Here is a 12,362-nt window from a genome sequence, read left to right as displayed (position 1 = left end):
GGGGGGATGGTCACGCCGCAATCCCTTCTCCTCCATTCTCCTCTTGGGATCTTGGGCACGCACGCACACGCGCCCGGCGTGTTTTAAGCCACCGGTCCGGGACACAAACCACGGTCGACTACGTGGGAGTCCAGCGACATAGCCATTACGCTAACTGCTGGTTCCCCAGTCGGAGTGTTTTAAACCAGCACCTGCTCACAGGTGATCGCAGTGCAGGGTTGTGTGTGCTTGAGTTGGTGGTGTGGCCCATGAAGAGACACCCAGGGCTCCGGTGGACACTCAGGCCCTAAAGTCCCTCCGTGGCCAGGTGAGAATGCACCTCTGTCGTGTCTGCAGGTACCAAGAGCAGCTCCGGAGCCTTCACAGGGGCCAGCCACTCCCTCCTGCCAAGACGCCGCCGCCGCGGCCTCCTCTGCCCACCCAGCAGTTTGGCGTCAGCCTGCAATAGTAAGTGAGCCGTGCGCAGCTGCCTCTCCCTCCATGCTGGCTGCGTCTGTGTCCGGACATTTCCCCAGGCCTCTGCCTGTAGCCAGCCGAACCCTGCAGGGGGGCAGAGCACGAGCTCATCCCCGGCTGAGCATAGGGAACCTGGCCTTCCAGCCAGCCTGGGGTTCTGGCTCCGCCCTCCAGCTCCGTGCTGAGACACTTCCCAGCACTGTCCAGGTGAGGAAGGTCACATGACTTACTGTGGCCAACGACATAGGAGCAGATATGAGCTGTGTCCCCTCTTGGGGTGGTGTGGGAGCCTGGGTCACTGCTTCTGCATCACCGCAGTGTGCTGACAGCCATCTGGGCAACAGGCTGTGTGTGGCCACAGGCCTGTTACCACGGCGGCCCTGTCCTTCCTGACTGGCACCCTCCTTAGCCCCGTGACCGCGAGCTCCCTCCTCTTGGCGTGTTTCCGATATCTCAGTGGACGAGGTGGGCTGCGTGATCTTCAACCTTCAGCGACTCCCGGAAAATCATCCTGTGCCTCCCTCCCTCCTCCCGTTCCCGACCAGGCAGCTTCACCCATTTCTCGTGACTTGTCTCCACAGCGCCTCCTCCAGGAAGCCTTTGCTTAAGCGCCATCGTAAAAATGTGTGCAGGTGTGACCTCAAGCCCCCCGTGCTGCCCAGGAAGGCAGGGCCGGCCCCTGCAAGGAGCGTGGGCCCCTGGGGCACACCCTTGAGAACTTGTCCCTCGGGGACGGGCCTAAGAGGCTCAGCCAGCAGGCCCAGGGTCTTCGAGTCACCAAGTGACCATCTGCCCTGGCTTCTGAGGCCGCTGAGCCCCAGCCCGTGTCTGGTGCTGCGGGGTCGGTGCTGCCCACGGTGCTCAGTGCTCGAGCCAGGCCAGCCTCCGGGAGGGCATTTCCACAGTCAGGTCCTTGGTCTGGAGACTCATGTCTTCCCTCCCTGCCTCCCTTCTCAACCTACAAGTTTGTTTATTTCTTCTGTGAGTGAGACAGACAGACAGGGACTCCCTGCAGGTCTTCCCCCTGCGGTCACCCCAGCCGGCCACGGATCCTGGGTACGTGTGCACCCACATTTCCGAGACGTGTCTGGGTGCAAACCTGGAGCTTTCCCATGTGGGCCAGCCTGGCAGATGGCCCCTCTCACCTTCCTGCTTCCCTGCCTCACATTGAGACCCACCTGTCTTCTTAGCATCTGACAAAACAAAACGAAAACCGAAAGACCCAAACTAAGTGTAACGCCGCTGCCGAGCCTTCCCTCCACCGAAGTACGGGGCAGCCGCTGGCCTCGCGCCTCTCAGCTCCGCAAAGGCGCCGGGGCACCTCTGGGCTGTGTCCTGAGCAGGTGCCTTTAGGAAGGTGACGCAGAGCTGTGGGATCTCCGCTGTCACTGTCATCTCGCCATGGCCCAGCCCCCTTCTAGGAAAGGTTGTAACCACAGGCCAGAGCGCTGCCTCTGCAGGGAACAGGAGCGCCATGGGTGGCCCTGCCTGCGGAACACCAGTGGCAGTGGCACGCCGCTGCCTCTTTACGTGGACATTTTATGCAGTCTCCTTGCCAATGGCTGTAATAAAATGGCAATAAACTTACTAACTAAAGCTCCAGATATGTCATTTGCTTGGACTATGAATGAATGAAAGCCATTAAAATTCATAACCAAATCCCACTCACAAATGTTAATTTGCTGAGTCAAGTTCAAGAGCGAACGGCGGAAAGCTGCCCCCTTGGCGGACGCATGCTCAGTTACTCCGTTAAGGGGAAGTCAGCCATGCGAGGTCTGCGCTCCCCACCCCTAAAGGAGGAGGAGACGGGAGTCCTGTCTGAGCGGCTGCGGAAAGAGGGCGAGGCCTCCGTGGGACAGGGAGTGGAGGCCGATCTCACCCCAGCTCTGGCACATTAAGGTAGTTTGGGACCCAGTTTCTTTCCCTGCCCCTGCCCCTGCCCCCCTCACCCTCAAGGGCCAAGGGGCTCAACACCAGACTGCAGACAGTGCGAGCTGGTGCCTGCTGCCCAGTGCTTGCCTGCTACTATTCTTCCCTCAGGGCCTCCTCCTCCAGGAGGCCGTCTATGATGACACCACACAGACTGGGATGTAGGCTGTTCCTGTGGTACTTGTGCATCTCTCTCTCTCCCTCTCTCTCTCTCTCACACACACACACACACCCACACACCCTGAACTCTCAAGGCTTACTGTAGAATAGGATTCAGGACTGTCTTGTAGGTGGGTCCAAGACACTGTCCTGCCCTGGATGTGGAGTATTTTCTTAGTTTCATGTTTCATTGCTGGTGAATAAAATGCGACTGACTTTTGTATGTTGATCTTCTATCCTGCAACCTTGCTGAACTTGCTCGTTAGGCTGAACAGACTGATTTGTCGATGTTTTAGGATTTCCTATATCCAACATGATGTCATCTGCAATCAGAGATAGTTTTATTTTTTATCACCTACTTACACCTGCCCGTGACCTCCAGTACGAAGTTGGATAGGAAGGCCAGAGCAGACACCCTTGTTTGTTTCTGATCTCAAGAATTAGCAGTCATGGGCCAGCAGGCGGTGTGCTGGTCAAGGCACTAGACTCCCACGAGGGCACCCACGATCGAGTCCCTGACCTGGCAGCTTGAAAATCACACCAGGCACGTGCGCATGCATGCCCGAAGTCCCAGGAGGAGAATAGAGGAGAAGGGACTGCGACATGGTCATCCCCCCAGGGGGTGGGGGGGGCGAAGGATGACTTTCCCTCTGTCTGGTGAGTGTACGCACTCTATAACAAAACTAAAAAAGAAAGAAAGAAAAGAATCAGCTGTAAGTCTTTTTTTTTTCTTTAAGATTTTAGCCAATGGGTACATGCACTCAACAGACAGAGCTGGGGAGGGTGGAAAGATCACCCCCTCCCCCGGGGTATGGCCATGCCACCATCCCTTCTCCAATCTCTTCTCAGGACTGTGGGCATGTGTGCACACATGCCTGGCATGATTTTCAAGCCACTTGGTTCAGGACTCAAGCCATGCCGTCAGCCACGTGGGATCCAGCACCTTAACCACCACAACACCTGCTGGCCCAGCAGTCAGTCTTTCACTGTAGAGAATGGTGTTAGCTGTGGGTTTTCCATATATGACCTTCATCAGATTAAGAAGCATCTAATTTGTTGAGTGGTTTGGTTGGTTAGCTTTTTTTCCATGAAAGGCATTATAATTTGTCAAATGCCTTTTCTGTCTCCGTTGACATGATCACATGACTTGTGTCCTTTATGATAAATACAATGTATTATTAATTATATTGATTGATCTTCATATAAACCTTGTATTCCTGGTCTGTGATCTTTTCTATATGTTCCTAGATTTGTTTTGCTAGACTTTTGTTCAGAATTATGTGTCTATATCCATAAGAAATACTTGTGTAATTTTCTTGTCTAGTTTTGGTCATGCCAGCCTCGTGGAATAAAAGGGAGAATGCTCCTTCCTCTTCTATCTTTTGGAAGAGTTTGTAAGGATTAGTGCTGATCCTTTAAGCATTTGGTAGAGTTTACCAATGATGCCGTTTGATCTTGGGTTTTGCTTTGTGGGAGGTTTGTCATTTTGTTTGGTTGCTTGTTTTTTGTTTGTTTTGGATTCACTAGAGTGTGCGTGTGTGTGTGTGCTCTCACTGGAGAGAGAGAAAGAGAGGGAGAGAAAGTGAGAAAGCACCCACATGGGGGATGGTCACACTGCAATCTCTTCTGCATTTCTCCCTCCTTTCAGGGTTTTGGGTATGCACACACACCAAGTGTGTTTTTCAGTCCACCAAGTCTGGGACTCAAACCGTGCAGTTGACCATGTGGGATCCAACCAGCTTAACCACCATGCCACTGGCCAGTCCTCTTTTGTAAATATAAGCCTTTATGCTATGAATATCTCTCTAAATCCTGCACTAGTTGCATCCCATAAGAGCTAGTGTGTAATTTAAAAATATTGTCTGATTTCCTTCATGACTTTTTTCCTTTTTTGTTTTTTTCCATGGACTTTTCCAGAAGGTACATACACTCACCAGAGAAAGGCAGATAGAGAGGAGAAACATTCCCCATGGGGAATGATCATGCCACCATCTCCTCTACTCCATTTCTCCCTCCTTTCTGGATTTTGGGCACCTGTGCACATACACCTGGTATGGTTTTCAACCTGCTGGGTGTTGGTCATGAACCACACAGCTGTGTGGGATCCAGCCTCCTTAACCACTAGGATACTGGGCTGGCCCCTTTGGGATTTTTTTTCTTTAATATACTATTTTTTAGTATATTAAAGACAGTGACAGTGTGTGGTTGGTTGGAGTCTTCTTTGAGTCTCTGTTAGTTCTTGCCAGTTTTTAGTACATCTTCTGTTTCTTTGTTGATCTTGTGCCCTGTCATTCTATTCATTATTGAGTGTGAGGGATTGAAGCCTCCAGTTATTGTTTTAAAATATTTATGTCACTCTTCAATTCTGTTCATTTTTGCTTCATATATTTTTAGGCTTTATTGATAGGCACATAAATATTTATTATTCTTATGTTTTCCTGATGGCTTGACCCCATTAACCCTCATAAAATGTCCTTTGTCATTAGTAACAAGTTTTTCTGCTAAAGTCTCTTGTCCGATATTAGTGTAACAACTCCAGCTTTTTTATGAGCTATCTTTTTTTTATCCTTTTATGTATAAACTATTTGTGTCTTTTAATCTAAAGTGTGTCTCTTCTAGAAAACATAATTAGATTATGTTTTTTCCCCATTCCACCTTTTTGATTGGAGTGTTTAACCCATTTACATTTAATGTGATTACTGACTAGGTAGAATTTATATATGCCATTTTACTTTTCCCCCATATGTCTTTTTTTTTTTTTTTTTTTAAGGTTTTTGACACAGGGCACATGCATGTCATCAGAGAAAGATGGAGAGAGGGAAAGTGAGAAATTACCCCCTGGGGGAATGGCCATGTCGCAATTCCTTCTCCATTCTCCTCCTGGGATTTTGGGTACACACAAACACACACCAGGCATGGTTTTCAAGCCACCAGGTTCAGGACTCAAACTGCAGTTGGCCATATGGGAGTCCAGCACCTTAACCACCATGCCATCTGCTGGCCCCTCCCTCATATGTCTTATGTCTTTTGGCTCCTTTATTCCTCCATTACTACTTTCTTTTGTGTTAAGTAAATTATTTCTATGTACCATATACCTTTTTCTTGTAGAATTGCTTTCCAGAGCATTTCATTTTACCTCTGCACCACCATTTAGCCCCATCTTTTTTTTTTTCTTTTAAATTTTTCTGTAGAATGGATGTGCTTACTGGAGAGAGAAAGTGAGAAATCACCCCCAGCTGGCCACACCACAATCCCCTCTCCTCCCTCTCATCTCAAGATTCAGGGCACATGCGCACACATGCCAGGTGTGTTTTTTAAGCCACATGGTGGCCCATATGGAATCCAGCTGCCTTAACTATCCCACCACTGCTGGTCCCCATCTTTTACTAATTTTTAAAAATATTTTATTTATTAGCATCATTATTATCTCTCTAATTTGACCAGAGAGCGAGACAGAGAAAGAAAGAAAAAGTAGGAAAGCGAGCTCCCAGGTCTGGGACTTGAACCATGGTCAATCATGGGGTAGTCCAGCGCCTTAACCACCACACCACCTATCAGCCCTTACTAAATATCTTTCATAGTTTTTTTCTTAGTAATTGCCCTCAGGATTATATTATCATGTTAATTCATAGCAATCTAGTTTCGATTAATAACATCTTAGTTCAGGACCAGTAAATGGCATAGCAGTTACGTTGCTGGACTCCCACATGGCCAACCATGGTTCGAGTCCTGGACCTGGTGGCTTGAGGATCATGCCGGGGGCATGTGCGTGCATGCCCAAGATCCTGGGAGGAGAATGGAGGAGAAGGGATTCCGTCATGGCCTTCTCTCCTGGGGAGTGATTTCTCACTGTCTCTATCTCTTTCTCTCTCTCCAGTAAGCATATACACTCTAAGGGAAAAACTTAAAAATAAATAAACAAATAATATCTTAGTTTCAATAATATATTAAAAAACTTTGCTCCCATTCTCTCTCCTCCTTTGGACTGTTGTTGTTATAGAAATTAGATCCCTATTCTGTGTCTACTCACAGATTGGTAATTCTCAATCTATAGAGTGGCCTTTAGAAAAAGAGAGCTACAAACAGTAACCACTTATGCTCTCATGTGTATGGACCTGGACTTCCCTTTACCTGGTCTGTGTCTTCATGTGGAAGTGAGTACAGGTGGGAAAAGAGGGAAGGGTGGGGAGTTGCAGCTTCTTGAGCAAACGGCTTCGTGAGGGGTCATCACTCCTTCCCACTGTGGAAGAAACGTGACCTGCTGGTGATAGTTTGGGGCCTTCGGCTGCTCATTAGTGAGCAGGACGGTATGACCATGTCGCCTTCTGCTTCTCTCCCAGAGCCAAGGTTTAGCTGAGCCAGGATCCACTTTTGCCAGGGAAGAGATGATGGAGTCTGGCTTCCTGTCCCCTTTCCCAGGGTGCTCGGGGTGGGCTTGTCTTTGGTCTCCTGAGCCAAGTGGCTGTCCAGGGGATCTTCGATCCTGCTCCTGGTGTCTGGCCTTGGGTATGAGAGCAGACTTCTTTCAGGTTCTGGTGCTAAGCCGTGCGTGGCAGCCTGACTTGCCGGAAGCCCACCCCATTAGAGTTTTGGGGACTGGCCTGGTGATACCAAGTAGTGTCGTACTCCTACCCGCCTGCAGAGGGGGCCAGCCATGCAGGTGTGAGACCTCAGCATCCGAGCTGTTGCCACCTGTCACCTCTCACACCCCCGCCTCCTCCCAGACCCCAGCTCAAAATACAAGGCTTGTGGTCTGTACCCTTTGAACCCAGGAGTAACGAGGACCTGGGGGTCAGATTTTTATTTGCACCTTGGCTCCAGCCACCCGTACGCTGATTGACTTTAGGTAAAATCATCTGCCTCTCTACGCCTCACTTTGGCCTCTCTGAGAACATGCCTGACAGCGTGGGGAACGGGTTCGGCAGTGCCCGCTGTGCAAGGCAGGAGCTCAGCCCGCATCGGTGGCTGTGGCTGTCCGGGTACACCACCCAGTTCTGCTGGTGTCCGGGACTGGTATGGCTGGCCCTGGTCAAGGACTTTGTTGAGATCTGCACTGCATTTGCCTAGGGGTTGGGGAGGAAACTGTCCAGAGAGGAGTGACATCTCAGGGCTGGGAGGGGCCCAGGGCCCAGTCAAGGAGGCCTCTCTGCTCTCCCATCCCCACTGCAAGCCGCCGAGCCCTTCTCCCTCCCCCATCCTCCACTCCCCTCACTAGTGCACTCCTTGTGTGCGGACAGGGAAGGCACATGCTCTGAATCCCCCATGCCTGTCTCTGAGGGGGGCTACCAGCCAGGACTACGTGGGGAGGATCCCAGTGCCTGCGATGGGCCACTGGCTGTCCCAGAGCACGCTGTGCCAACCAGTGAGTCTGCTCTGCCCCAGGAGGTCCCCTGCATGGCCTGCACCTCGGGACTTTGTTCAGGCTGTGGCTTTCGTATACTCCTCGGGCGCTTTCTGGCCCTGCCCTGGCTCTGGCCCTGCTCTGGCCCTACCTTGGCTCTGGCCTGGCCCTGCCCTGGCCCACACACATCTGGTGCACAGGGAGGGCTGTGCTGTGGTGGGGCCACTGTGTCCCTGGCCAGGAAGCCCACATCTGCTCCCCAGGGTCCCTGTGTGATTGCTATTCTCAGCGCTGTCAGTGCTTTGAGCAGGCCCCTCTCCGGGCCAGCAAGGGTGGGATGGAAGGGGAGGAGACACCGCTTTGTGGTTTCCACTCCATCGACAACAGCAATTTCATGCCAGGGTCCCGTTCTGATGGACCGCGGGGGGTGGACCAGACGCCGACACTCCTTAAGCAAAGGCGGAACACGTGAGCTGAGTGCCCCAACCCTGGGCAGATTCCTCCCTTTTTGTGACCTCTGTTTTCTCCTCTGCCTGAAGAGGTTGGATGGAATCGTGGTAAGGCCTCTCCTGGCTCTGGAGTCCACTTTTAGACAACCAAGCATGGGCTAAGAAATGTGCAGAGGAGGCTCAGAGCAGCTGGTCCGACCTCCACTGCCAGCCTGTCCTTCAGGGTTAGTGGGGGCCCCTCCCCAGGAACACTAACTAGTCCAGGCTTCGCAATCAGCAGACCCGGGCTCTGTCGGTGTGACCCTGGCAGTCGCTGCGGCTCACCAGGCCTGCTTATTCATCGGCCTGGGAATGGTGCTTAGCCCTGGCCTTAGAAGGATTTTAGTTGTCAGCACTGCTGGCTTCCCCAAGCCTTCCACCTCCTGCACCGCTGGGACGTGGGAGCATGTCTGCAGAGCCCGCATCTCTGCTTTCCAAATGGGTAAATGGGCTGGAGAGAACAAGGGACAGGCCGAGCCTGGTCTAGTGCCCAGGGGCAGGCAGAGCAAGGATCGCATGGGGCTGTCTGACTCTGGCAAAGCAGAGAAGAAAGAGCCTATAGCTTTGGTGGGTCCTGGGAGTATGCGCTGTCTCCCCGTTCCTCCCAGGGAGGGGCCTGCCTGGGTGCTGCTTGTACCCCAGGCCATCCCCTCCCTCACACAGTGGACAGAGGGGACCCCCTGATGGGGATGTGGTGAGGAGGGTCCTGCCCACCTCCTGTGAAATTTGGGGGGAGGGGGCACAAACACAGACCACAGCACTGGACTCACCCAGAGAATTCGAGGCAATATTCCCCTTCAGATCCTTAATTACACTGCCAGGAACATTTTTTAAATTAAATTTAATTTAATTTGTTTATTATTATTCTTCAATTTGACCAAAGGGAGACAGAGAAAGAGAGAGATGGAGAGCGAGAAAGCAAGCCTCCAGGCCCAGGACTTGAACCGTACTCAGCCATGTGGGAATCTGGCGCCCCAACCACCACACTTCCTGCTGGCCCCGCCCAGTCCCTTTAACATCAGGTGTTCACAGGTGCTGGGATTGGGGCGTGGCCATCTCGGGGTCATTACTCAGCCTGCTGCAGTATGACCCACATTTTGGGACCCTGGGCAGGTTCCATCAGTGCTCTGAGCCTCAGTCCCCTTACCTGTTAACATGGTTCACCATGGAAGCTTCCAGGGCTGTTCCAAGGATGAAATGAGTCACCTGGGTGTGTGGGCAATGCCCGGTGCACATACCCGGCCTCAGGCAGCTGGCTGTTCTTAGCAGTATTTGGATGGCGGGCATCCCTCTGGGACAGGGTCATTAATGACAGCTCATGGCAGGCTGCAGGAGCATGGGGTCCACAGACAGTGCTGGGGAAGGACGGGTGGAGTGCACTCGCTTCCCACTGGGAGACAGGAAGACCGCCTAAGAGGAGGCTTCCGACCTGGGAAGTAGGTCGGTGTGTGACGGAGAGGACGGGCCGGTGGCAGGTGGGCCGCCAGGCTGCCGGAGAGGCCTGGGCCACAGACGGGCTGTCTGAGGAGGTGCATCTGCTGCTCGAGCTGCCGGCACAGAGTGCGCACACCATGGGCTCTACCCGGGCTCTGGCGGTGTGACCCTGGCAGTCGCTGCGGCTCACCAGGCCTGCTTATTCATCGGCCTGGGAATGGTGCTTAGCCCTGGCCTTAGAAGGATTTTAGTTGTCAGCACTGCTGGCTTCCCCAAGCCTTCCACCTCCTGCACCGCTGGGACGTGGGAGCATGTCTGCAGAGCCCGCATCTCTGCTTTCCAAATGGGTAAATGGGCTGGAGAGAACAAGGGACAGGCCGAGCCTGGTCTAGTGCCCAGGGGCAGGCAGAGCAAGGATCGCATGGGGCTGTCTGACTCTGGCAAAGCAGAGAAGAAAGAGCCTATAGCTTTGGTGGGTCCTGGGAGTATGCGCTGTCTCCCCGTTCCTCCCAGGGAGGGGCCTGCCTGGGTGCTGCTTGTACCCCAGGCCATCCCCTCCCTCACACAGTGGACAGAGGGGACCCCCTGATGGGGATGTGGTGAGGAGGGTCCTGCCCACCTCCTGTGAAATTTGGGGGGAGGGGGCACAAACACAGACCACAGCACTGGACTCACCCAGAGAATTCGAGGCAATATTCCCCTTCAGATCCTTAATTACACTGCCAGGAACATTTTTTAAATTAAATTTAATTTAATTTGTTTATTATTATTCTTCAATTTGACCAAAGGGAGACAGAGAAAGAGAGAGATGGAGAGCGAGAAAGCAAGCCTCCAGGCCCAGGACTTGAACCGTACTCAGCCATGTGGGAATCTGGCGCCCCAACCACCACACTTCCTGCTGGCCCCGCCCAGTCCCTTTAACATCAGGTGTTCACAGGTGCTGGGATTGGGGCGTGGCCATCTCGGGGTCATTACTCAGCCTGCTGCAGTATGACCCACATTTTGGGACCCTGGGCAGGTTCCATCAGTGCTCTGAGCCTCAGTCCCCTTACCTGTTAACATGGTTCACCATGGAAGCTTCCAGGGCTGTTCCAAGGATGAAATGAGTCACCTGGGTGTGTGGGCAATGCCCGGTGCACATACCCGGCCTCAGGCAGCTGGCTGTTCTTAGCAGTATTTGGATGGCGGGCATCCCTCTGGGACAGGGTCATTAATGACAGCTCATGGCAGGCTGCAGGAGCATGGGGTCCACAGACAGTGCTGGGGAAGGACGGGTGGAGTGCACTCGCTTCCCACTGGGAGACAGGAAGACCGCCTAAGAGGAGGCTTCCGACCTGGGAAGTAGGTCGGTGTGTGACGGAGAGGACGGGCCGGTGGCAGGTGGGCCGCCAGGCTGCCGGAGAGGCCTGGGCCACAGACGGGCTGTCTGAGGAGGTGCATCTGCTGCTCGAGCTGCCGGCACAGAGTGCGCACACCATGGGCTCTCGCTGGCCTGGAGGCCCAGGTCTGGACCGGCGGCAGCTGGTCCTGGGTCCCGCCTCCCGGCCTTGCAGAAGGCACTCCGCCGCCACGTCTCGTGGCCTCTCCTCTAGTGTCTCTCCTTATAAGGACACAGTCTTAGTGGTCAAGGTTGCCCTGTGACCTCGCGCAGCCTCAGTTCCCTCCTGAGAGGCCCCTTCTTCAAACGGAGCACACTGGGGGTCAGGGCTTCCACAGGAGTTGGGAGGACACAGTTGAGTCAACTGGCCCGAGGAGTGTCTCTCCCCAGGCGGCTCCTTGGCCCTGTTTTCCCGGGGTGGGGCGGGCACCGTGATCGTCTCGAGCCCAGACAGAAACTGCTTTCTCTCCCCTCAGCCTCAAGGACAAGAATGGAGGCGAGCTCATCCCCCCTGTGCTGAGGTTCACGGTGACATACCTGCGCCAGAAAGGTGAGCAGGCCAGTTCTGGGGGCACGTGGCTGCAGGGCGCACCTCCTGGGGGTCCATCTTGGATCTGGGTGCCCACGGCCGGGGACTCGAGGAGCTGCCCTACCCAGGGCAGGCAGCCGGGAAGGGAAGGGCTCACACCTGTGTGCGCTCTGGCTGGGTGGCCGCGTTGAATCCTGACCACCCCGTGCACGAGCTGTGTGACCGTGGGCCAGCCGCTTCCTTCTCTGGTCTGTCCAGGGTGTTAGTAACGGATCTGACTGAGGGGCTGCTGAGGCCTGAATGAGCGCCACCCACAGGCAGCCCTCCAGGACAGCCCGGTTTGCAGATGCATCGCCAGTGGACAGGCGTGGTCAAGCTGGACGAGGGTGGGGGAGACCTTAGGATCTCCTTCCCCTCCAGGGCCCTCCAGGCCCTCCCCTCCAGCCTCCACACTTTTCCTTTCGTTGCTCGAGACCATGTGTGCTGACCTGAGAGAGGGGGTGGGGGAGAAAGCACCCAGTGGGCGCCATCACACGCTGTCCGCCCTGTCAGGAAAGCACGCACCCGGCCTGGCTTTCAAGCCTCTGCGGCCAGGATTCAAACTGCAGCGGGCCGAATCCGCCAGCCACGGGCTCAGCCCATCACACA

General features: G+C 53.9%; 1 protein-coding gene across 1 annotated transcript in view; it reads left to right on the top strand.

Moving 5' to 3' along the window:
* The window catches only part of ARHGAP8 (Rho GTPase activating protein 8), a 45,731-nt gene that overhangs the window by 25,244 nt on the left and 8,125 nt on the right, over positions 1 to 12,362 (top strand). The window contains 2 exon segments of the mRNA XM_027766755.1: positions 337 to 447; positions 11,662 to 11,735. Coding sequence (XP_027622556.1) covers positions 337 to 447; positions 11,662 to 11,735 — 185 coding nt within the window.

This window comes from Tupaia chinensis, unplaced genomic scaffold (genome assembly GCF_000334495.1).
Source record: "Tupaia chinensis unplaced genomic scaffold, TupChi_1.0 Scaffold143651_1, whole genome shotgun sequence".
Taxonomy (NCBI): domain Eukaryota; kingdom Metazoa; phylum Chordata; class Mammalia; order Scandentia; family Tupaiidae; genus Tupaia; species Tupaia belangeri.
Note: the sequence above shows the minus strand (reverse complement) of the source record. Positions and strands in the feature narration are given on the sequence as shown.